General features: G+C 41.1%; 1 protein-coding gene across 10 annotated transcripts; it reads left to right on the plus strand.

Annotated features, from left to right (window-relative positions):
• Positions 1-329: 329 nt before the first annotated feature.
• PANX2 (pannexin 2) lies at positions 330-25,098 on the plus strand. 10 transcript variants are annotated; one of them, XM_034767550.1, is made up of 4 exons: positions 330-701; positions 1,208-1,529; positions 19,615-21,066; positions 23,234-25,098. In XM_034767550.1, exons 2-4 carry the CDS (start codon positions 1,304-1,306, stop codon positions 23,593-23,595), a joined length of 2,040 nt encoding a protein of 679 aa, XP_034623441.1. In that variant the 5' UTR covers positions 330-701; positions 1,208-1,303; the 3' UTR covers positions 23,596-25,098. The 10 variants fall into 10 exon arrangements, 3 of the variants coding, with proteins under 3 accessions (XP_034623441.1, XP_034623450.1, XP_034623460.1); XR_004645405.1 differs by lacking the exons at positions 330-701; positions 19,615-21,066; positions 23,234-25,098 and adding exons at positions 9,351-9,421; positions 11,329-11,472; positions 11,942-12,034 and having other exon boundaries at positions 1,450-1,529; XR_004645404.1 differs by lacking the exons at positions 330-701; positions 1,208-1,529; positions 19,615-21,066; positions 23,234-25,098 and adding exons at positions 3,961-9,421; positions 10,496-10,548; positions 11,329-11,472; positions 11,942-12,034.
• The last annotated feature ends 1,290 nt before the right edge of the window (positions 25,099-26,388 follow it).

The raw sequence follows: 26,388 nt of genomic DNA on the forward strand, positions 1-26,388 counted from the left end.
TTCCACTCCCTCCTCTGGACATGCTGTGTCCCCCTGCACAAACGCTGCCTGTGCCTCCCCTTGATTTGCTCCCACCAGCAGCTGAGGAAGGCGGTTCTGAGGGCAAGGATGCCCAGGTAGGGCAGCCCCCCTTCAGGCGAGGCTACTGAGCATGCTTGGCAATAGCCCCGCTTGCCAAATCCGGCTGCTTGCAGCCAGAGCCGTGCTGCGGCGCCACAGCCCCAGCGCGTGGCAGCGCTACCACTGCAGCCCGTTCGTGTGCTGTGCCGTGCCTGCCTGGTAACAGCCAGCGCCGCTCCCAGCTTCCCCTCCCCCTGCTGCTGCTTCCAGCTAGGCAGGCTCCAGATGTTGGGTTTAACAACTAAAAGGACCTCTTGCGTTCAGCCGATTCATTCCCGGGCTGCAGCCTCCTTCCCGCCGCTGCAAGCCCCTTCTTGAATTGCTCTGCACGTTGCTGCTGCTCGGGGCAGATGGAAATTTCTGTGCAAGAGCCTTTCAGCAGCGGCAATAACAAGCACCGATAAATTACCACCACCACTCCCATCCACGCCAGTTTGGGGTGATTGTATTACTGTGGGAGGTGCGGTTCCTCCTCCCGTTAGCGGGAGAGGGGGGAAGTTGTTTTCGCCTCTGCAGTTATTTACAACGTCACCGTTTGGCTCACACCATCCGCTTGAAGCTGAAGAGACCAAAGTTACCAGGTAAATGCCCTCCTCCCTGTGTCTGCATCACTTTAGCTGGGGTAGCTGGCTCTGGCCGGCTTTTATTATATGGCTGGTTATTGCAGAGCTCGTTGCATTGTTCTTAGCACTGAATGCCTTTGATTGCCCACCTCCCACGGCCTTTTCTTGCAGGGCTCTTCCCTGAGTGTTACTGCACAGCTCTCCCTGCCTTGCCCGTGTCGCTCTTTGATTTCTCACCGTGCGGCTCTGGTTGCATCATTGCCCCGATCATATAGCTCTGTTGCATCGCCCTCTTTGCCTGGCTTTCCCTGGGTGCCGGTGCGTGCTCTCCAGCGCAGAGCTGCGGAGCATGCCCGGGATAACTTCCGGGCGGCAGACCGCAGTCTCAGTAGGAACAGCATCTCCTGCGAGCTAAAGATGGTGCCACTGCTGCACGCCCGCCGGCCCGCTGCCCCACCTGCCCTGGTCCCTGGCTGCGGCTCCCATCTGCATGGGCTGTTCTCATTGTCAGTGTCACCCTGTAGGCTGGGAGCGCCCGCGCCTCCGGAGAGTCACGCACAGGCGAAGCTCGGCCACCCCCCGGGGAGCCTGGTGCGGCGTGAACCCGCCTGCAGCTGCTTATGCAACACATCATCGATAACCACCCGGACATGGCTACTGCTCTGCTGGCGGGCGAGAAGCTGAAGGAGCTGATCCTGCCCGGGCAGCAGGACGACAAGGCCGGTTCGCTGGCGGCGCTGCTGCTGCAGCTCAAGCTAGAGCTGCCCTTCGACCGCGTGGTCACCATCGGCACCGTCCTCATCCCCATTCTGCTCGTCACCCTGGTCTTCACCAAGAACTTCGCCGGTAAGGGCAGCAGGGCGCCCACCCCCAGCATGCCCCCGCTCGGCGCTTCACCCCACCCGGGGAGGGGGTAGCTAGAGCGCAGGTGGGCGAAGCCGGGAGGGAAGGGGCAGCAGATGGCGCGATCATTGTGTGGCTTTCTCTGTGGGTAGCGGGCCTACAGATTGGTAGCTCTCTGCGGACAGATAAAGCTCTACAGGGGAACAAGTAGGGTTGCCAACGCTCCAGGATTATCCTGAACTCTCCAAGAATTAAAGATTCTGTGAGGTGGTGAAACCTCCAGGAATACTTCCAACCAAACTTGGCAACCCCAAGGGAGAAATATGCAGGGCCCAGTTCCACTCTCTTTATTCCTGCAGCTTGCTTTAAACCAATAGGACTGCAAGCCGGCCCTGTGTTTGCAAGGCAGTGATTTCTTCCGATCAGTTACTCCTCTGATCTCTGGGGAACTTGCTGGGGCTGAAGGGAGTTTACTCTGCCATTGCTATGATGCTGCAGGTGGATGCACTTGTGAAAATGAGCTGAGGCAGCCACTTGAGTATGTTTGTTTTATTTATTAAACAGAAGCTATGCTGATCTACCAAAAACGATTTTTAAACATATCTTGTATTATACAAATTTACTAGTGGATTGTGAGCATGTTTAACTGCACTGTTAGGTGAACAGTAGTAATTTTATAGATCTATACTACATCCATATTGTGGTAGGCCCAATTGCGATTATGAAAATAACTATTTGCCTACTAGGTTGTTACTGTCTATTGTGAAAATCTGTATTCAGACACTGGTAAACATTATATTTTCAACTAGATTGACCATAGCATCCCCTTCAAAGCCTTTATGGTCTATGAAATCAATCCTTCATATTGAACTTCGAAAACTAGGGACCCATAAATTGTTGTGGGTGTTTTGAAGTAATTAGTTTCTCAAGTAAACATATCTTAGTTTGTGAAATGTGGACTTGATGAATGGAGCTCTTAAGCCTTTATTGTATTAATCTGACCACTGCACAAGTGATCTAAGGCTGCTTACTGAAAAGCAATGTTAAATTTGTGTTCAAAAAATGTGGGAACTGATTGTGCAGTCTGCAGCTAGTAGCGTTAGTAGGTAGTGTTGACTTCAGTAGGAGTTTTGTCAGGCAAGCATGACAGAATCAAGCCCTTATTGCGTATGCACTGGGGCTGACTTTTACAACTCTGTATCCTATTTGGTTCTATTTTTGAATATTCATAAACCATATGAAGGATTAACTGTTTGACAAATTATTTTGTTTAAATGGAAGACATTTTAATGTTACAAATTAAAGCAATTTTAAACCAGTTACTTTTTAAAAAAAACTTATAGCTCAAGATTTTTATACATGAATAGTGATATTTAGTGCCTCAGTTTTTGGATGCCCAACCTGAGACACCTTGAAGGGGCCTCATTTTCAGAAAGTGCTGAGTGCTAATGTGGTGAAAATTAGCCCCTTGTAAGGTCATTCATATTGAGAATGCAAGATCACTAGTGATTTTTGAAAATCATCACCACAGAATTTAAAGGCTTTAGACTCTCTCTCTTCCTCTGCTTGGTGTGGAGAGAAGTAAAATAGGGCAGAACCTCAACTAGCCCTGTAGAAGGGGGAACCCTACCTGTAGCATGCTCCTCCTGCACTGCAAGTGCCCTTCTGTGTGACATCTGCAGGCTTTGTGGGTCTTAGAGGTAACCTTCTGAGGAAGGGGAAGGAGTTTGATAACTTCCCTCTGGATAATGTGGATTTCCCAGTAGAAATCTATCCATGACTTAACTGATAAAAGGAGCAGTAACTTACCTCCATGTTTACAGTCCTTTCAGAGAAAGAGTTCCAAAGGGAACCATGTGATTAAGGGAGGGGAGGCTGAGAGATTCTCCGACTGGATGTCACTCTGCAAGGAGAAGCAAATAAGTGCATGTGAATCTAGTGGAGCTGCTGATTTTACTGACATAAATCCTTCATTTTCCCTTTTGGCTTAAACTGCACTCCCTGCAAGGGAAAATCTGCCTTTATCTCTGCAGCTTGAGGAACATATTTTACCCTTGGGACGATTTATGTGTGGAAGGGGCAGTCTGTATCCTTAAGAGTCAAACAACTTTTTCAGATAGACCAAAATCATTTGAGTCTAGTCACAGACTCTGTACCAGGGGTCGGCAACGTTCGGTACGCAGCTCGCCAAGGTAAGCATCCTAGCGGGCTGGGCCAGTTTATTTACCTGCTGACGCGGTTCGCAGCGGGAAGCCACGTCCAGCACATCCCTCGCCCGCGCCACTTCCTGCCACCCCCATTGGCCCAGGACGGCGAACCGCGGCCAGTGGGGGCCGCGATCGGCCGAATCTGCCGCGTCAGCAGGTAAATAAACTGGCCCAGCCCGCTAGGGTGCTTACCCTGGCGAGCCGCGTGCCGAATGTTGCCGACCCCTGCTCTATATGCTAAGTTCACCTTGGGATCACGAAACTGTAGCTTATGCTAAAAGCAATTTTTGCAGTTGTTGTAGCCGTGTTGAGCCCAGGGTATGAATGAGGTAATCTTTTATTGCACCAACTTCTGTTGGTGGGCGGTACGGCTTTCTAGCTACACAGGGCTCTATGTAGCTTGAAAGCCTGTATCTTCCACCAGCAGAAGTTGGTCCAAAGAAAGATAAAAGCATAGACAGGACAAACCTCGCCTCTCAGCACAAAGGACACCATTATATTATACTGGGAAAATGGGCCACATTCTGCTCTCCAGTGATGTCACTGGGTTGATCAGATGCTCCAAAACTCAGAAAAAACAAAACAGAAAAGGAAGGGGGGAAATAAAAGACACTCTGGATGAAAAAAAAATAATTGAGTGGATAATAAAACTATAATGTAAGCTCAGCATGGACTTGGTGTAACAAAATTGTCTTCTCTTTGGGAGCTAACAACTCAGGATCAGAGCTTCTAATTACTAAGGACTCAGTTGTGCTCCCATTGAAATCAGTAGCAAAACTCCCATTAATTTTAATAGGAGCAGGATTAGACCCTAGCTCTTTTATTACCAAGGCTCTGTTTACTCAGACTTCTTAGTGAAATTACACTTGTTCAGAGAGATTGTACATTGTGTTTACTAATGATGTTCGTCCTGCTGAATACATGCCTTATTGCTAAGTGATTTTTATTAGCACATACCCTGCTTCCTGATGCTTGTATTATGCTTTACCCATGTACTGTCATTATAGTTTCCAAAGTCTAGCTATGCTCTTCGCTTTGAATGCTTCTCCATACCTTCTGGCAAATTAGATAGTAGATATAGAAAAAGCAAACTCTGCTGGCAAAAATGGGGTGATTTTTTTTTATTGTATCTTTATCGCAAATACCATGGCAGCTTCCCAAATGCTGCTTTGTGCCCTTGAATTCAGAAGTTATTGTGTCAGAATAAACAATAAGAACTGATGATACTTACGAATCCTAATTCCTGTAAATAGTAATATCCATGGAAAGCCACTTAAAGCCAATGTAATCTTCCTAAATAAAAAGAAACCTATGGGCAGATCTATCCAGGCTTATGCAACCAGTACTTGTAAAACACTGAGTGCAGTGTATGTAATTAAGGGTGTTATACAAGTATGGTGGGGTGAGCTCCGAGCAATGGTTTCTTGCAACATATCTTGCTTAGTGTAGGAAGGGTCTCTATGACTAGTATGTGGTGTGCAGCTAAGCCACTCATATCCCTTCTCTACCCCAGTACTTATGCATGCAGGACCAAGCAGGGAGTAAATAGGAGTCAACAGTGTCTGTGCAATCCAGTGGAGCATGTGTAGTAGCGTCCACTTGACTGGACAGCTTGCTTGTGCTATACAAGTGACTTGGAAAAGGGAATATACCAGGAGAAAACTTGTTTCCCAGCATCAGCCCATGCCTCGTTGGCCTAGAAAGTGAATATAGACAAGCACAATTATACTTTAGCTCAGTGGTCTCCAAACTTTTTTGATCGTGCACCTCTATCAGTAAAAAAAATTTTGAGCATGCACCCTCTGCCGCGCTGGCTCTACCATTTTTGCCGAAGCAAAAAAAAGAAGCTGCTTGGACTCCCGCCTGAACTGCCGAAGCAAAAAACAAACAAACCGTTCCTCCTGCCGTGCACTCCTGAGGATCCTCTTGCGCATCCCACTTTGGAGACCACTGCTTTAGATAACAAGACAAACAAAAAATGTCATAACAGAGAGAATTATTTAAAAGGCAATAATCCATCTCTGGTCTTAAAGATCATTATCTCTGTAGCATGATTTAACGTGTACTGTACTTCCCTGATGGGTAAAGCAAAGAGAGAGTTAGTTTATGATGTTACTACTGTGTTTATTTCATAAGCCAAATGCTTGTTTAAGTTAACATAACTTTCTCTTTGTTTGTCTAGGCAGTTTATTCCACACTGATTGCCCCGGTACCCGAGTGCTTTTATCTTTACATCACCACTGAGAAATTAAGAATATGATTTACTGTTTTAATAATTATATTAGCACGTAAAGAAGGATTTAGTAGTTCACCAGGCACTGAACCAAGTCTTTTGTTAACTCTATGAATAAGACCACAGTATAGGTGAGCTTCATATTTTACATGTTGCTTTAAATATGGAAGAGCCTTCCTTCCATCAGAGGTACCTTTGCTGTCACTCTTTATGAACTTTTATTCCTGACTTTGTGTCAGAGATAGACTGTCATCTCAGTTTATATTTGCCAGATGTAAGAAACTGTAATGTAAACAAAATCTATTGAGAGATTAAAATAATTTCCTCCCCAAACTTCACTACAAGATGGGAATGCATTTTGGGTGAAATTCACCCCTGTGCAGAGAGAGACCATGAGGCCTCTGTACCCTGTAAGCCCAATACGATTTTGAGAGTGAAATTCTGACCACAGTGAAGTCAATGGTAGTTTTGCTATTGACTTCATTGAGGCCAGGATTTCACTCTGAGGGCATACGTTAAAGCTTACATGGGGCATACCCTGGTCCTTGTACTGACCCTCTGCAAAGAGGTGAAATTCACCCTTTGCTTATGCTCTTCGGGACGTCTTTCAGAATAGACCTGTGGACACTTACTCACATATAGTTCATTTTACAGTGTTGTTTCTGAACTTGCAAGTTTTTTAATGTTTTTTTTAAATAAAATAGCATGATTCCTAGAAAGCAAGCTCCCTAGAGGGTGAGTCAACAGCTATACATAGCAAGTTTATAGTTGGCACACAATAACCACAGCGAGGGTACAAAGGCCTCTAAGAAAGATACTCGGCTATTACACTAGCAAAAAAATCTGGGAGCTTGACAGAGAGTCCAAGGGATTGGCATGAGCCCTCTCCCCATCTCTGACCCCTATACCCCAGCCCTAGAAAAATTGCATCTCATACACTGATTTTTGCTCCCATTGGAAATCAGTGGGCATTTTGCCTTTAATGGGAGCAGGATTGGCCTATAATTCTTTGACTGAATGGGTTCGGATTTGAATTTAAGCAACCCAAGTTTTGTTTTCTAAAATTTCAGGGCTTAAAGCCTTGTTTACAAGGATTCATACAATAGCCAGGTCTCAAGGAGTCGGCTCCAGTGGTGTTGAAGGTAGTACACAGAGGATAACAAGTCCAAATGCACAAAGCTGGTAGGCCCAGAGGAATTTACTTGTTTTTATTCAGTGTTTTCCTTCAGGAATTATTGTCTGAAACTTAAGGACAACAAAAGGATGATTTTTTTTTTTAATTTAACATGAAAGCTACCATCTGTGCATATTTGGGCACTTTCCTTTATTGTCAAAGATATTTGTATTTCTGTCAAAATACCAAAGATACCCCTAGTCATGTTAATAAAAGAGTTTAATACACCAGTCTCCAGCGCACAGTCAACTTCATATGCATCTCCTTGCATGGTACATGTCTGTTCATGACCCTTTGAAGGGTCAGAAACCCTTCTGTTTTTCATTCCTTAATGTTTCATACACACAAGCCTGATTCTTTGCTGTCTGGCACCTTGTTATATGTTCATGGCATACACACTGAGAATTCGATAAAAACATAAATACTCTTGCTGCAGAGTGGCAATGTAACACTACTTTTATTTCCTAAAATTCAGAATAACACACAAGAATCCAAAACCAGAGAGAAAGCAGGCTGTCCCCCAAAACAAAGAGTCACAATTCAGGCTTCTTTACACTGGGCTGGCTGCCTGCAAACCAGTTGGTACTAGGTTCAGAATCGCATGCTTCTGTACAGATCCTGCAAGCAGGACCAGGAAAACCCCTGAGCATTTCCAGTGATAGCTTACAATTTCAATACAGTGTTCAGTACACCACTCTTGTTTAGAACACTACCACTGGTGTGTGAATGGAGGAAATGTACCCCCACTTTGTACAGGAGAAAATGACTATACAAGGTGCCAGACAGGCCTAGAAGCAAGCTGTGAGCCTATAATTTTATGGTGTCAGTTGTGCAATTTTTACATTATTTATTGGTGGCCTTCAATCTTAGAAATGTCAGAGCCCACTGGATTAGTATGTTCATATTACTAGGGGTTTTTCAATTTTTCTTTTTAAAGTGACAATTTCAATGTTTTCTTACTGAACTAGAATTTTATTGCTCCTATCTTTGCATCCTTCTTGGAAGAATATGTAAAGAAATGATAAGCCACCACAAAATTCCATTTAATTACACATTAGTACAGTAACCACAGGACAGACATGCAGTTCTAATCCAGAATCAAACCCAAATCCACTCTACCCCAAAGTTAGCAGTTGATTTGGATTTGATGTTCTGTTTCTCCCATTCTAGAGATAGGCCAGAGCTGTGAAGTTTTGATCTAGATCTAAAGAGTCCCAAAAGTTTGGATGCGCTACAGGCACATTTCCATATATAGGTCCCTTTTACAATGTCTAGAATCAAAGTGTTGGAAGCTTGAATTACACATACAACATTAAATCTGACTTTGAAGTGCATCATTTTGTGTCCAGTGCTGTTTTAACTCTCCCTTCAGTTCCTCCTGTCTTTAGCCATGAAACCTGCGGACCTGAACCTCACCCACAAATAGGTCATCCGAAGTAGAAATTTACATGCCCAGAGGATAATCTGTGCAGAATACTTTTCTTCATTGGCAGGCGCTGAAGTTGTTTGTTCTGTGGGTAGCTGCGATTCGACTGTTAGGAGAAGTGATTCTGCAGTTAGAGTGAGGATACTTATGGTGGTGTTGCCTCATCCTCCTAGACACTAAGTTCTTCAGCCTACTTTAGATTAGGAGGAATTGGTCCTTGCTCTTAACTGCTTATTTTGTGTGTATTGTTTTATTTTCCTAAGTGGTTCCATTATTATAAAGAAAAATTCTCCATTGTACAGGTTAGGTCCGGTGCTGGGCTGCTTACTCAGAGAATGCTCTCATTGATGTCTGTGGGAGATTTTATGAGTAAGGAGCTGAAGCGTAGGCTCCAAAGGGAATGGATGCATTGTTGTGTGTGTTACGTTCCATTTTAAATATCACGGTGTTGAAATGTTTGATTTCTGAATGATCAAAGAAAGCTTTAGGTTAATGATGGAGTCCGAGAATTGCCAAATCACATTAATTTTCTTATAATGTACACTACCCAGTGCTTTCCAGTCGCAGTGAATGATAATTTTCATATCACAGTCAACTATCACATGTTCATTTTCCCCCTCAAAAGCTGCTAAATACTTCTAATAAAGCAGAACATTGGCAGCCAGTTGATTTACGTTTTGGTCAAAAAACGAAGCTCTGCTGTTGGCCTTCTTATTACATTTATAAATTGATGCCTTCAAATACCAAACATTGCTCACAAATACTGTATTTCTATATCTCTTAGCAGTTACCTAGCTCAGCCCTCTACCACCCTTCTGCTAGAAAATTCTCATGAGGAAGTAATGGAAGGAGACAGTAAGTTAAATGACTGATGAGTCAGTTCAAGTTTTATGTTTTAATTCCTGATCTGTAATCATTTCTGCATAAATGATGCTTATTTCACTGTGTAGTACAGTTTCTACATGAGTTCAATGTCTCTTAAGGCATTTCATTATCTACAGTATATTTTAAATTGTGTTTGTTGAGGATTTATTTAATACACAAGGTTCTCTTTTTTTAGTATCTCTGATCAACTTCTCTTACTAATATTCTTGTTTCAAGCTGTGGGCAGCATGTTACACATACTCAAATCATCTGACATATGTATAAAGTGGCTTTTAATTTTAAGTGTTTGTTTTCAAAATTCTCTCTGGTTGCACCTAGTGTAGCATATGGCAGTAAAGTGCAAAGAACTATTTTTTTTATTATTACTGCTAAGAGTACAGGGCCAGATTCTGTCTTGGTTACATGAAGGCATAATTAAGGGCAGAAATTTGTCCATAGACACAAAGGTGCAAAGGACTTGCACAAGTGTTTTGGCACCACTTAAGTTCTACTTAGAACAGACTCTTAGGCCCTGATTCAGCAAATAAGATGAGAAGAGCAGCAATGGGTTTAAGCACATGCTTACATGTTTTGTAGTATCAGGGCCTTACACAGGATATAAATGGTACATAGAGATAGTCTTTTGTAGGCTCTCTGCCCTGGGGGGAATTTCACCTGAAGGTTAAAGATAGTTTCCAAGTAAATAGGGCCCTATCAAATTCATGGTCCATTTTGATCAATTTCATGGCCAGAGGGTTTTTAAATTGGTCAGTTTCACGTTTTCAGAGGTTTATATCTGAAATTTCACACTGTTGTAACTGTGGGGGTCCCACCCAAAAGTGCATCATGGGGGTCACAAAGCTGATGTAGGGGTGTTGTGGGATTGCCACCCTCACTTCTGCGCTGCCTTCAGATTTTTTTTATTTCATGGAATATTTCTAAACAGAGCACGGGTCTCTCTTTGGGGCCCTGTGTGTAGGATGAATTTCACTGATTACATTTTGGTCATTCTCCAAAACCTAAACTTCTCTTCTCTTCTAACTGAACTGATATTGTCCCTTAAAGCTATCCATCATGGAAATCAAGATTACAGTACAGAAACACACGTGGTTATGAGGGTAAGCCGTGTCACTTCCCTCCAGATGTCTGTTTTTCCTCACAGCATTCTGTATAGCACAGGAGGAAACGGTTGAAGCGGGATGCAGCAGTACGTCACTATGGAACATCTCTGTACAATGATATTATCATCTTGCAACATGGTCATCGCATATTGGATGATAGCTCATTGTTGAAAAAATGTCTCCCCATAGGAAGCAGTCTAGGGGTTTTCAACTAGGAATTTCTGACACCCCCTACCGCAACAGTTGCTATTTCTGAACTAATTCTCTCACTCTGGGCCTCCGCGTTTCAATGAGGACCCAGATAAAAATATTTCTCTTCCCCTGGGGGAGGCATTACAAGGCACTGTTGAGGCCTTTACGCCTCATTCCCTGGTAAGTGAATTTTAGCATGTGCTGTGTAGTTAATTTTAGAAAAGGTAATGTCTATTATATGTAGTTAATATTTTGTAGCAAATACTCACACACAAAATTATTTGGGAATGTTAATTATATAGTGATAATGTAGGACTATGCTGTAGGACTGGAAATGTATGTAAATAGAGAATCAGCACAGCACTACCCACAATTATAAATATTGGTCCTGTTTCTGCCACCCTTATTTACCTTCAACTGTACCTATCTGTGTGGGTAGCCCATTGGCTATTAAACATAAAGACTGCTTATGTTCATCATACACAGTTATGGGTAAGGCGTGTAGAATCTGGGACCTTACGAACTATTAGCAATAGGGTAGTACCTTTTCTTGATTTTTTTTTCAAGTATTTTTCTTTTAAACAGGCCAACTGGATCTAGAAAAAAGGAGAATAAATGTCTATACCTAGGCTTTCTCATCGTGGGGGAAATTGTGCCTGAGGAAGACAAACTGAATCATCAGGCGTGGAGCCTATATTCTGAAGTGAAGGACAGTACTCCTAAATAAAGGTAAAGTTATTGTCTTTTTATTTTATTAATAGTAATAATACTTAAATTTATAGATCTAGCTTAGGGCCTGATCCTACAAACACTTATGCATGTGCATAATCTTACCCACTGAGTTAAGTAAGACTACATATGTGATAAGACGTGTGTGTGTGTGTGTGTGTGTGTGTGTGTGTGTGTAAGTTGTTGCAGGAATTGGTCCTTATGTGGAACTTATATTTTCATAACTGTTCTTCAAATATTGCTGTTGAGCTCATGGCCCCAGTGAAGTCAATGGAAGTTTTGCCGTTTACTTCAATGGAACCTGGATTTCACCCAGTAATTGTTTCAATAATATCAGAAGTAATAGAGGTATACGTAACTTCCCTGTAAAATATTGACAGGGAAGGCAGATCTGGTTACTGGTTAGGTAAGAGAATTTTTCGTTAGACTGAACTTTTTAACCTGAGTAACATGACTTCTTTTTTTCCAGAGAGAAGAGGATCCAGAGCCATTTTCCTTTAAACATTACTTTAAAAAACCACACAATTAGTTAGTTTTCTTAAAATAAAATACTTTGGTTACATGCTTTATTGCGCATTTATTCCTGAGTTATGTACCTAGCGTGGATGATGCATGCCTGTGGCTGTTTGATTGCACGTATGTCAATACTGTGATGTATTGTGGATGCACTGTGGGTGTGGCATGGTATTCTACTGCATTATGATAGGTCTATCAGTGTATGATAGTGTTCTGTACTAGCTAAGCTCATGAAGCTTCTCATCTGGCTTATTTAACAGAAGCCTGTGTTTCAGTGTTACCTAATGCATATGTGTAAATCTGGATTGTGACTAATGTCTGTTTAAAACACGGGATCTTTACAGTGTTCCCTGAAGCCTAAGGGAATTGTATTGTGGAATACATTTCTGTAGCATTGCCTAAGAAGGGCTTGATTCTGCAAGGTGCTAAGCAATCTGTGGAGGTGCTGAGTGCCTTCAGCTCTCTCGGACTTCAGCACGTTGCAGATTTAAGCCCCCTGGCCCTGATTCATCAAGGCTTTCATGCATAATGCTAAGCATGTGAGTAGTCCCATGGACTTTCATGAATGTGTGTAACTATGTTGTTAAATTGTACACTAAAATAGCTATTTGTACAAGTGCGGCCTACCTGTGTCTAGACTAGCACGGATAACAACTTTTAGCTGACTTTCTCATTTTGAAATTGTTTGTTTTTGGTCACTGTATTCCTTTTTGCATTTTTCTATTTCTCCTTATTATTGAATTGTCTGATCCCTTCCCCACTGTTGAATCCTTAATGAAGGATGTGAATTTATGCAAGTTACAGCGTAACTTCCAAAAACGTGAACATAAATGGGGTATAAATCCTTCCTTAATAGGGTCCTGAGTCTGCTTTTGTTGAGTACAGTACATTTAGCTGGGGTGTAAGTCAGGTATAAAAGGCTATTTGTTCTTTTATGCAGACCGTGATAAATTATTACTAAATTCCTTTTTTCTTTTAAATATCTACTAAAAGCACAATCCATACATTTTCCATACTTATTAAAAATACCTTTCAATTATTGCTTCTTATAACCTCTTAGATGCTTGAAATGGAACCGGATTTCCTTACATAATACCTTTTTTCTGTGTGCTCCATACACACTAGGCCCCAGTTCAGCATGGTGCTCAACCATTCCTAACATCAAGCAAGTCCATTTGAATGCAGTGGAACAACTCCTGGCTTAAAGTTAGGCACATGTTTAAGCACCTGGCTGAATCTGGACCTAAAGCCACATTCCTTCAGAGTGATGCACATGTTTAACTTCATGCACTATGAATAATCCCATTGGCTTCAAAGGGATTGTTCAGTGCATAGTTAACCCCTTGCTTACTCCTGCACACTCATTAAGGCAGCATGTAGCGTACATGCACTTCCCACCTCCCTAGTATAAATATAAATAGTAGTGTAGGTGGTTAGGCAGTGCTTAGGTGAGCAGAGTAAAGACATGCCTGAATCCCTAGGGCAGGGGTAGGCAACCTATGGCATGCGTGCCAAAGGCGGCACACGAGCTGATTTTCAGTGGCACTCACACTGCCCGGGTCCTGGCCACCGGTTCGGGGGGCTCTGCATTTTAATTTAATTTTAAATAAAGCTTCTTAAACATTTTAAAAACCTTATTTACTTTACATACAACAATCATTTAGTTATATATTATAGACTTAGACCTTCTAAAAATGTGAAAATGTATGACTGGCACACAAAACCTTAAATTAGAGTGAATAAATGAAGACTCAGCACACCACTTCTGAAAGGTTGCTGACCCCTGCCCTAGGGTATGTACCCTGTACAGCTCTCTACGTGCTCAAGCAGTGCCTCCTCCATCTACACTGTTATTTTTAGCAGTATAATGTTCCTCTGCTGGAGTCTTTCCCCACCACAGGGAAAGGCTCCCACAACGGGGAAAGACTCCGGCAGCTCCCTGTGGTGGGGACAGGCTGAGCCTTTCATTACTGCATGTAGGTACACACCGCAATGTGGACGCAGCCTCTTTTTCACAACAGTGTGTAGCTACACATACTCTACATGCTGCCGCCATTGGTGGACGTACCCTAAGTCTTTTCAGGAGCAGGGCCTGATTTGTTTACAGGGTAGTTGTCCATGAGTGTTTAGATGCCAGTATTCATTATATTAAATATTGGGTTTTAAAAAAAGAAACGGCATGTGAATTTAGGTGAAATTCACTCTTTTTGAAGAAAACCTTGTAAAAACTGCATGAACTTTTGCAAGTAGCTATAAAAGTAAAGAAAGAAAGATGAGAGCCTACCAGCCTTGACAGTGTCTTCTCAATGTACTGCAGACCAGGTCACTTTTTATTACATCAGTAATACTGATGCCATGAAGGTTCCAGCAATACTCTTTCCAAGGGTAGGGTTGTTAACTCCTGGGCTTTGAGCCAAACTCCAACTTGGGTGATTATATTCTTGTTACCTAAAGTTTTAAAGAAAGTTGTTATTGTTCCCTTCCTCTCCTAAAGTCTGTTGGGTAGTGTTACTAGTGCAAATGACTACATGCCAGTGGTGGGATGAAGTGATTCCTGTACAAATAGGAGCCATGCCCTGTCATCAGTGGGAGTTCTGCAATGAGGAATGATTACAGAATGTAGAGTTGGAAAGTACTGAGGGATCTTCCAAGATTAAAGTTGCTATTTGTGTATATCGTAGAGGCAGGATTTATTATTTACAAAAGATCACATACAGTATTTTTCTTGCTTACTACTTCTAGCCTGACAACTATAGTCTAACTTAAGCTGTCAGGAATTTGTAATTCTTAAGTGATGTAGCTTAACTAATAGTATTACATAGTCCTGTATGTACATATACCAACACACAATTCTGCATTGATTATTTTAATTTGACTGAAAATTTCAGTAAGAGCTGACCAAATCTTGCTCACTTTATTTGTGCAGGTTGTCTTATGGACTTCAAAGTTACTTATAAGTAAGTTGAGCAGGATTTGACCCATTATTTGCATATGAGAGTTGAATTGGACAAAGGCGGAGTTGCTGTAAATGTGGTCAAAATACAGAAGAATTTAAAGTTATATGGATATTTTTGTTAGGAAATATCAGAAGAAAAGGACACTGAATCTTAGCAGATAGCAGACTATACAGTGTATTAAAATAAAGAATTGCAGTAAGATCACTTACAGTGGTACTTGCACAGTGTTATTTGTTCTATCAACAATTGTCCTAAAGGAACACTACAGTGACAACAAGGGGGTTTGTGAGTGTAATCAAAGCAGAATTTGGCCCTAGATCTTCAATTATGTTCAACATCAACTGCTGGCATTTCAGTTGATGAAGTTGTCTTATCCAATTATATAAACTTAGCAGTCTCAGTCAGTGCCTAGATGGGAAACCATCCCATACCACTCCCCCCCAAAACAGGTGCCTCTTTCCCCATCCCACCCAAAAAAAACCACTCCCACCAAAATGCAGGTGCTACAGGAAAATGTGTGGGATCAAGCATATATGGAAGTAGCATTTTTCCATTTGTGCCAGCTGTGAATTAGTGCCCCATCAGTGGTGATAGGTAGGTGCTGTCTTTTGGATGAGACTTACTATCAAGGTTCTGACCACCCTGGGTCATTAAAGATCCCATGACACTTTTCACCATTTTCTGGTGTCCTGACCACATTTCAGTTGGGTTCAGCATCTTTCTTTGCTGTCTTTCCTAAACGGTTGTGTAGTATTGTTGTATGCAGTTAAGCTGCCACTGTGTTTCATCCCAGAAGGGGCTGCATTTCACTGGTGGCTGGAATGACTACATGAAAAGCAATGGTATAGTGGTAAAAAAAAGAATTGGATAAACTAACCTAACTAAACTCCGTATTCACCAAATGAGAAGTGAGTAAACTGTTTACTTGTTTATACTTGACTATACTACTGGTGAAATGGGAATTTTTTTAAAGTGGTTTGGGAACTTTCACGATGAAAGTTGATATATAAATGTAAGAAGATTATTGTTATTACAAAGTTAAAACCCAATAACCTAGGTTTGTAAGTATCTCCAATGTTGGAGCTGGGATTTTAACACTCTTGCTGTTTTGTTTTGTTTTTTGTAGGGCTCATGCTTTTTACCTACCCAGAAATCACTTTAAAACTGAAAATGTAAAAATAGCTGAGCCTGGGCAATTTCAGCAGGCCCACAAAGCCTGTTCCATCTTCGTTGTGCAAACTCAGCCCTGGTGGCTGAAATGATAGCCAGATAGATGTAAGAACTGACTGGGGTTGACTCAAACCATCCTCATCATATCATACTGCAATCTAGACACGTTACCATTAGCTTTGTAGTTATTGAGATTATTATAAGGTCCTGATTTTTCTCCGTTATCTCTGATTTACTCCTGTTTCAGTCAGAGAACAATCAGGCCCATAGGATATGTATCCTATCATGGCCTGATTACATATGTCTATTTAGGTTAAACACGGTCGATCAATACTAATTTTCTAAGTCAGTAAAGTATGTTGAGCCAAATTCACTCCTAAAGTAACTTCATTGAAATCAGTGACATTACACTAGGGGTGAGTTTGGCTCTTATGTTTTAGAAACACATTTATAAGAACTTCGCATTCTGTAGGTTGTATACATAGCTTATTCCTCGCTAAAAATGTACAGAGAGGATGAAATGCTGGCTCCATTGCAGTCAATGGCAAATTCCCACTGACTTCAGTTGAGCCTGGATTTCACCATGAGTGTGTGTTGTGCCTCATTATTTAAACGCTACAGCACTATTCATAGCAAGCCTGTCAAAACAATAAATAAATAACATCAATAAACAAAACACCAGTTAAAAATAGTACAGTGTGCTCAATAACTGTCATGAACTACAAAACTCCCACTTCACACCATACAGTGAGAGCAGCTGAAAAACAGACATTTAACAGTGGAAGAGCTAGCAAACTTCCACAGGAGAACTTGGACTTTCTTTACTCGACAGGAGAAAATCATATTTGAAGTCATCTCTAGTAAATGAGACTCTATTTGGTTCAAACATCATAGTGCAACTCTTCAGATTTTTATCTCTGACCAATGTGAATGAAATGGTTGTAGAGTAAGAATTTCTATACATAATCTATAGAGATTTGCTCCTGTAGAGTACTTTACGCCTGTTCCAGTGCTCACTGAAGTTAACAAACTCCAGAGAGCCCAATTAAATTGGATTGAGCCCAGTTAGATATTGATCCATCATGACTCTTGAAATACGTAGAAATGTCATTATGGTCAGTCCCCCTCTTTTTCTCTACGTTCTCTCCTATGTGCTATACGTAGTTATACAGTTAGTATATTTAAATGATTATACCAAAGTATACCACTCCTTGTGCCAAGTTTGAAATATGTGCCCAATCCATGGTGCAGGCACATAGATAGTATATGACCTTTAATTGAGATTGTTTTGATTGAATTGCAATTCTGTGTTGAAATATTGCAATAGTTAACTTAATTGTGGGACCTCAGTGGAAAAACAAAAACAAAAAACCAGTGTTCCTGATTTATTTCATAACACCAGCTGGTGCATGGATCCGGAATAAATGCAATTGCTTTGTGCGAGCAATTGTATACAGTCTTGACTGTATGTTTCTGGTACAGTACGTACTGTGATCTCGGAGAAATGATCAGATACTTTTCCACAGGAGAAATTGTTTTTCTCTGAAACTTAATTTGGAGTTGACAGATGTGGCTTAGCGCATGAAAGATCTTTTAATATATTTCTGGATTAAGTGTCTGTGCTACTTTTTTAACTGAAATTTTCTTCCATAGGAACCTACTGGATCTCTAGGGAAACCTTAACAGTAAGGTAGTAACAGTAACCAACCCCCTGATGGCAGGAGTTGGAATTTCTCAGCACATATCTCCCATGATCAGTAATGGGATGTAATATGATTGCCGAAAACCAGGGAGCTAATGAGCATTTTCCTAGTAGAAGCAGGTGGTAGACGCTGCAGCTGGGATTTTTTTCTAATTGCTGGAATTTGGGGCTCATGCAAACAGAAAAGATACTCGAGAAAAGAGACTCTGGAAATGCACTTAAAAATGAGTCTAAATGAGAAGTTGAGTAACATTAACATACTCCACTTAAACTGCCCTCTCTGAAAGGTTGGAACTGAATCATTTTGAGCTATTGTTTTACTTTGTTGTAAAGGTACTTAATTAATTAGGCTTATCAAATGAATTGACTTTGAATTGTTGTTTAGTAGCATTTATTGTAACTGTTCCACCCAGATTAGTTGTACTTTAGAAACTAATCCTTATTGCAGTAAATTGCTTCAAAAAAACCCCCACAAACCGCCCCCCCACAAAACACTTAAGAACTAACCCTGGTACTTACACTGATTTGGTTACATGAAGACCAGTATGTGCATGTGCCTTCGGATACTTCCACAGTACAAGAGAACTGTTCGGTTTCCCTTGCAAAGCTCAGTAAATTTGGCAGGTGGAGGTCTTTTTTTTTTTGCCTACTGCTGCAGCAAAGATTAGAGCTTCTTTGCACATGTGATTTATGGGGAAGGGTTTCAACACGTAGATGAAATTGTTAGTCATTGCTACCAAATGAAACAACTCCCAAGGAATGTTACAATTTTTAAAGACCCAGCAGCCTTAACTGATCCTTAAAAACCCTTTAATCCTGTTGCTCCCAGAGTCCAGGTTGTGTGTTCATAATGGAAACAAGCTTGGTGTTCTTGGCACATTCTGCGTTCAAGAAGAAAAATATTTACTTAACGTGGGTCTGATTTAGCAACTGCTTCTTGTAATGCCTGTCAGAACACTATTAAAATTTACTCCATATCCAATAGTCTCCAGAGACATAGCATTGAGGGGACAGGGATGTAGTACATGCTTTCTCCTCTAAGAGCATGTCTAGGTCAAGGTCGTCATTGTGAGTAACTAACAATATTCCAACTTTCACTAGACTCTTATAGAATATTTTATTGCTAGAATATTTTATTGCAAAATCTTTAATAGTAAATATCTGAAGGTAAAACTAAATATTTACAGTGCTAAAGAGACTGTTAACTGGACAGATTGTTGGCGTATCGCCATTGAAATCAAAGAGACACTTGAGATGAAGTTGACCCAGTATCTAGATGATATTAAGTTTAAATTTTCTGTGTCATGTTCAGTACAGTAGTCCTTGTTACTGTGAGTTTGCACAGGATTAGATTCATTGACTTCAACTACAACTAATTTGGCTTTATTAATGAAAAAATATTTCACTAAGGTGAGTCATGTATTATGCTTATTTCTATAGGGAAGCCATGTGTTTTGATATTACAGTCTCAGCTACTGTACAGTGGTTAAGGATATCCTGTTCATTAGCTGTCCAGAGTTCAGTGTGGAGTTCTACATTGGAAGTGGTAGCCAACGCAATTTATAAAAACTTTTTTTTTTTACATTTCTAGTTGAGGTTTATTAAAGCTCTTCAAGCAGATAGTTTTGCCTGGGGTGTGGGCAGTGCGGGTCATAACTAACTAATATTAAATCTTGTGGGCTTGATGGCCATGTAAAGAAACAGTAAAAGAACATTGATATCATTTGAAATATTTATTTTACAGAGCTCCTTTTGTAGGTTAAATGCACAGCAGTGACTTTTCTCTCTGTTATACAGAGGAGCCAATATACTGTTACACACCCCACAACTTCACCCGTGACCAAGCCTTGTATGCCAGAGGATATTGTTGGACAGAACTAATAGATGCCTTGCCAGGAGTTGATGCCAGCCATTGGCCCTCCTTGTTTGAGCATAAGTTCCTTCCTTATGCACTGCTGGCTTTTGCTGGCATAATGTACATTCCAGCTCTTGGCTGGGAGTTTCTGGCCTCCACCAGACTGACTTCTGAGCTTAATTTTTTGCTTCAGGAGATTGATAACTGCTACCACCGTGCAGCAGAAGGGCGTGCACCGAAAATAGAGAAACAAATACAATCCAAAGGCCCTGGGATCACAGAGAGGGAGAAAAGAGAAATAATTGAGAATGCAGAAAAGGAAAAAAGCCCTGAGCAGAATTTGTTTGAAAAATACCTGGAAAGAAGAGGGCGAAGTAACTTTTTAGCTAAGCTTTACCTTGCGAGACATTTATTTATCATATTTTTAAGCATTATACCAATTACATACTTATCCACCTACTATGCTACGCAGAAGCAAAATGAGTTTACGTGTGCACTAGGAGAGCCTCCTGACAAAACGAGCAGCTCCAAATTGCACATCCGGGTGAACTGCAAGCTGCCAGCTGTCCAGTTGCAACGGATAATAGCTGGAGTAGACATTGTCCTCCTCTGCTTTATGAACTTGATCATTCTCATCAACTTAGTTCACCTTTTCATATTCCGCAAGTCTAACTTCATATTTGATAAACTGAACAAGGTTGGAATAAAGACCAAGAAACAGTGGCAAAAGTCTCAGTTTTGTGACATCAATATTCTAGCTATGTTTTGCAATGAAAATCGGGACCATATAAAATCCCTGAATCGCTTGGATTTTATAACAAATGAAAGTGATCTGATGTATGATAATGTGGTGCGCCAGTTGCTGGCAGCGCTGGCCCAGTCTAATCATGATGTCACACCAACCATGCGCGATTCAGGGATTCAGACTATAGACCCCAGTGTCGATCCAGCAGACATTGATGCCAATGAACAGCTCGTCATTAAGAGACCTAGGAAGAAAATGAAATGGATCCCAAGTAGCAATCCACTTCCTCAGCCATTCAAAGAGCAGTTAGCTATTATGAAGGTTGAAAACCACAAACCTGAAAAGCCGAAGCCAGTGCGCAGGAAAACAGCAACTGATAGCCTTATCGCTCCTCTGATAGAGTCCACGTCAAAAACCTCACAGCAATCATCATCTCATAAAACTGAGTCAAACCCCATCTCCAGCACAGGCAATGAGAAAAAACATACACGGCACTTTTCCCTGGATGTTCACCCATATATACTTAGTAGTAAAAAACCCAAGCCAGAGATTCAAGCCATTGCCTCAATGCCTACATCCAAAAGCCAAGAGGGTGGATTTTTAAACCAAGAGGAAAATGTCGTAGTTCATGTCACCTCTTCTCTCAAAGGTACAGTATGTCATTGCAGTACCATCTCAACAGTGATAAACTGAACAGGCCAGAATTTGGAGTAGCTGTCTGCTGTAGGTTGAACTCAAAGATGACCTGATCTGTTTGCTCTATCTTGTTAAATTTCTAAGCAGCTGATAATATAAGGGCAAGTAGGCTTCTTAAATGGGTTAGATAGAATTTCTCAATATAGGCCTGTGATAAGGAGTAGTAGATCTGTGGCAAGGCCGAGCTATGCAACATGTCCTTCTGCTTTGCAGATATTTTTTGTAGTATTGATAGATTTTTCCACATAATTTTGAATTTGGCCTTATGCAAAATGTCACCACTTTTGCCGGGAAAAGAGGTAAGAGTTGGCTCCCAGGATACCTCACCCTTTCCTATCTCTCAGTTCTACTTCATTGTAAGTGACATCACTCATTTTCCAGTAACACAGGAACTGCCATCCTAAATCAAACCAGTGTTCCATCTAGTCCAGTATCCCGTGTATGATGGGCCAGTGCCAGCTGCTGAGGAAGGTGCATGAAACTGTGCAGAAGGCAGTTACGGCATAGTCTGCCCAGAGGAAAGTTTCTTCCTACTCCCCTTTTGTTAGAGGCTGGCTTATGCCCTGAATCTTGAGGATTCCAAAACTCAGATTATTGTTGAGTTGTAATCCTTAATATAAATTTAAATTTCCCTTTGTCTTACTTGGCTTTAAGGAAGGCTGGTCTGTGTGAAAGGCACCCTTGGGACTCAGGTTCATTTCTCAGCTTGGCCACAGACTTCTTTGTGTTCTTGGACAAGTCACAGTTCCCCACCTGTATGATGCGGATAATAGTACTTCCCTACCTCAGAAGCATAGGGGCCGACTCTGTGACTGCTCACCAGCCACAGCTGTTCGCTGTGCTACTGATCAGCTGTTTGGGGGATGGGGGAGGCATTTCGGGGAGGGTGGAGAGCAGCGGGCGGGAGGGGGCAGAGCAGGGGCGGGGCCTTAGGGGAAGTGGTGGATTGCAGATGGGACCTTGGGGCAGAGCGAGGGTGGAGCACCCTTGGGGAAAAATAAAAGTCAGCGCCTATGCTCAGAGGGGTGTTGTGAAAACAAATATTTCAAGTGATCATGAGGAGCTGAGATGCTATGGTGATGGGCGCCATAGCTAGATATCTACTTATCTATTACTATAAGTGACCAATATAAAAGATGAAATGTGCAGTTGGAGTTATAGAAAACTTTGTGTTAAAGATATGGTTCCTTATAAACAAAGACCTCCCCCCCCCCCCCTTCTGGACCTCAGCAGACAGACAGCTACGGTGTCCTCCCTGCCCAGCAGAAAAGTGATTTGAGCTCTAAAAATTTCTGTCATTTCCAAATCCTTATGCTCCTTTTTGGAGTCCTCAAACTCCCCAGTATATGTGTGCAGGACTTCCCACAGCATTCTTAATCCAGTAGCCTGTTCTGACTCCAACTCCCTGAAGCTACTAGGGGTTTCTGGTCTCGATTATCTTTATTTAAACAAGTGTTTGGATATTTTAAGTTGTGAGTACAAAATAATTACAACAGCTGCTTTTATGCCCACCTTAAACCCCACCCAAGAATGCTTTTGAGTGAGCAAGTTCTGGAAAGAAACATTTATTGATTACGCATTGTTGAGCTATTTCATGTAGAATAGCGGCTTATGATGTGTGTAATGAGGATGATTTCACATAGGCAGGGCTGGCTCCAGGCCCCAGCTTAACAAGCAGGTGCTTGGGGTGGCCAAGGGAGAGAGGTGGCACCTGCAGCAATTTGGGGGCGGCAGGTCCCTCACTCCCTTTCACCCCCGCTGAACTGCCGCCACCGATTGCGGCTTTTTTTTTTTTTTCTTGGGGCGGCAGAAATGCTGGAGCCGGCCCTGCACATAGGCAATGCTTAAAAATGTAGCTTTAAGTGATATTTACAAAACTTATTAGTCACACTGTAATGTGCTTCTAGGACTAGAATTTTCAAAAGTCAAAGCTCGCATGAAGTAGTCTTAGATTTCTCAGAGTCCAATTAAAACTTGTGTATTGGGCCCAATTCTTCTCCTATTGAAATCAGTGGCAAAACTCCCATTGACTTCTATGGGATCAGGATACAGCTATGTGGCGGATTAGTGGGGAAAAATAGACTAGCCAGTGATTTACTCTGTATTCTGTTTTCTTTCAGTCATCCCACATCATGAGAAAGAGATTCTGTACTCCTCTGAGACATGCAGAACTGTCCCTGCGGCTGGGGCTTACCTCTCCTGCAATCACAATCATATAGCAACACCTGCTGCTGCAACAAATATAACCCTGAGCCATGTCAAACCAGAACCAACAGCTGCACTGAATCGTAATCCTACTCACCCTCTGCTGAATGTCAATACACTGTATGAAGATCACGAGGAAGAGGTTTCCAACCTTACAGACCACAGTATTCATTCACCAACCGAAGCAGGGGAAATACTCTCCATACCTACCCCAAAGCACATAATGATGGCAACATTTGAAGAACCAAGGGCAATAGTGAGTTCTGTGGAGTACTAAAGATATAGTGCTGCATGGATATAACCTGGTGGTCAGATGCAGTACCACTGTAATGGAACCCTCAACAATGCAATTCACTGCATGAGCATGGAGAGTTTTAATACAGACCGTAGGCTTTGGTAATACTACAAATTGATTTTTCACGATCGTATCATCACCACTGTCACTAGTTTGCAAAATAGAATAATAAAAAAAAATGGGATGAAAGTACACCTTTACCTCCAAGAGCACCCAAGCACAAAAAGTTAGCTTTAGCTTCATCAATTTAAATATGGATCAATACAACTTTTGAAACACTAAAAGAGTTTGATGGCATGTCACAGTGATTTTTACAGAGCACTTGTATCCTTTGTATTTACAATGGCTAGTTAAAGTTAAATAGATATTGGTGAGGTGTATCTTCTATTTTAATGGCAGGAGTTAAATAAGAGTTTAATAAGGAAAATATATTTTTTCTCCATGGACTTTATGAAAAAGACATATACAAGAAACATTTATTTTTTTTTGTTTCTTTGGCTCACTAGTGTTGGGCTTGATGGAGATTTAGGATAAGGGCTTACTAACACCAGCATATAGTGCAAAAAGGATTGAAATGCTTCTGTCTGTTGAATTTGTGAGTGAGAGGTATGCCCTGCCCTTTAACAAACTTATATGTCAATGGAAGATGATGAAATGAAGAGTTTATTTTCTTAAATATATTTTACCATTGAAAAATTACTTTAATAGCTTTTCAAATCAGGTTTTGCTTTTATCAAAATGGAGAGAAGAGGGTCAGTCTAGCAGCTTATTTTTGTATGGTCTGTTTATGAACCAAGTTAGAAACTTTCACAGGTGCTTCACTGATATGAAAAAATCCTACAGTGGTGATGCAGTGTAAAACCAGCAATGTTTTCAAACAATGCAGAGTTAAAGAGGATTGTTAATTTATGTTTGCAGTCTCTCCTAGACTCTGATCCAGCAAAGCACTTAAGCACATGCTTAACTAAGCACGTGAGTAATCCCACTGAAGTCACTTGAGAATACACACATGCTTAAAGTTAAGCACATGCTTAAGTGGCTTTTCTGGATCTGGGCCATAATGTATACGGACAATAATCCTGCAGCATGTGCTGTCATTCTGATTCAAAGTCTGTCTTCCTTGGCCCAAAGTACATCCTCCTACCCATTCATCCTATAACTTGGACATGTGAGATTTTATGAGAAAATTCTAATATAAGAAAAAAAATCTACTAAAAATGTATCATGCAATAACCATTCTCCTCAAAAGTATAGTCAGACAAGAAAAGACTATATTAAAATGATATTCACAGCTGCATTCAAAACTATGAACTACTATGTTTGCTTCAGAATTCTGTATGATGGTAGAAAAAATAGAGAGAGCACAAGTATGGGACTGAAATCTTGAATATATTTTTTAATTTATATTACCTCAGACATGGATATATGATACCAGTATTTAATGAACTATAGCACTGAATATAAATAAACATTATTCTGAATATCTTTAATGTGTAGTATTTTATAGCTAAATGACCCACCTCTACCACAAAATGAGAAAAAAACTAAACTAGATACAGTTGGTGGATAGAGGATGTAAATTAGCCATCCCCTGTGGTTTAGTAAATCTATTAAATATGATTTTGATGTGGATGTCCCCATTCCACCTTGCACATTTGACTTTACTGACTTGATGGCTGAGAAGGTTTTTTGCAGTTTTTAAGTAATAAAAGTCCAGTTGCCTATTTAGGACCTTATTCTGAACCCCTTATCTAGGTAAAACTTGATGCAATAGGAAGTTTTACCTGTACAGGAATGGGGACTTAATTGGGAACTACTTCAAAGCTGGTTCTTCACTCTATCTGCTGAGTTGCTGCATTCTGTTCACATACAGCTGAAATCAGTGGCACATCAGAACTTCCCTGGTAAGTACAAATGCACTGCTTTGCTATATTCATCAGCATTGCAGGCACATTCTGCTGGATGTATGCAATACAGTGGGTAGCAGTTAAAAGGAATATTTTTCAGCCAAACTAAAATCTTTCTAGTTTCACTGGGTCTTGCATGCCAGTGAAGAATTTGAGAAATTATGGAACATTGTCTCAAAAGATCCAGAATTCGTTAATGAACACACAATCAAAGAATGCATCATGGGCCAAATTCACAACCAATTTAAGGAGATCATTGCAGTCACTCGAGTTGCAACTACTTAACCAGCAAAATGAATGTCTTCCCATATGTTCACGGGTTAGATAACAGTATTATGCACACATATAAAATTCTGTGATGTTTTGGATTAGTTTGATACCTAATATTGAATGGAATGTCAAACCTGTCAGCCTCTGGTCAAAAGGTGTTCGTGTACCATGTCTAAACAAAAATTAAGTGCCTGACCCAACATTCCAGACACACCTGAAAGGGCCAGCAAGTTCACTGGAGGGGATTTTCAGTAGGCAAGGAATGTGGGCTTGGGACTTTAGTGATATGTATCTACATATTTCATAAAGAGGTTTTTTTTTTTTTTTTATGTACCGGTAATTAATTTTCCCCCTTGTTATTTGGGAATGGCCATGATCAGTCCATATTGGTAGATGTTCCAATTTTCAGAGAAATTGACAGGTGTTACCTTTTCATCAACTTAGTTTTTGTATTCTCTTGTTGCCTAAGAAAATCTGAAAATAAAAAGTTCCATCCGTGCTCTTGCATAAGAGAAAGTGTTAACTTTCCTACATAACTTGCACATGTGTTTCTATTATACAGCTTTCAGAAAAGGAGAAGTGGGATTACAATGCCTCA

This window comes from Trachemys scripta, chromosome 1, assembly GCF_013100865.1.
Source record: "Trachemys scripta elegans isolate TJP31775 chromosome 1, CAS_Tse_1.0, whole genome shotgun sequence".
NCBI classification, from domain to species: Eukaryota; Metazoa; Chordata; order Testudines; family Emydidae; genus Trachemys; species Trachemys scripta.

What these genes read in the sequence shown, in the direction of transcription:
- PANX2 (XM_034767550.1), top strand. Translation starts at nt 1,304, where the DNA reads ATGCAACACATCATCGATAACCACCCGGACATGGCTACTGCTCTGCTG. An exon ending in CTTCACCAAGAACTTCGCCG is followed by an intron (nt 1,530 to 19,614) that starts GTAAGGGCAGCA and finishes TCTGTTATACAG; the next exon opens with AGGAGCCAATATACTGTTAC. An exon ending in TGTCACCTCTTCTCTCAAAG is followed by an intron (nt 21,067 to 23,233) that starts GTACAGTATGTC and finishes GTTTTCTTTCAG; the next exon opens with TCATCCCACATCATGAGAAA.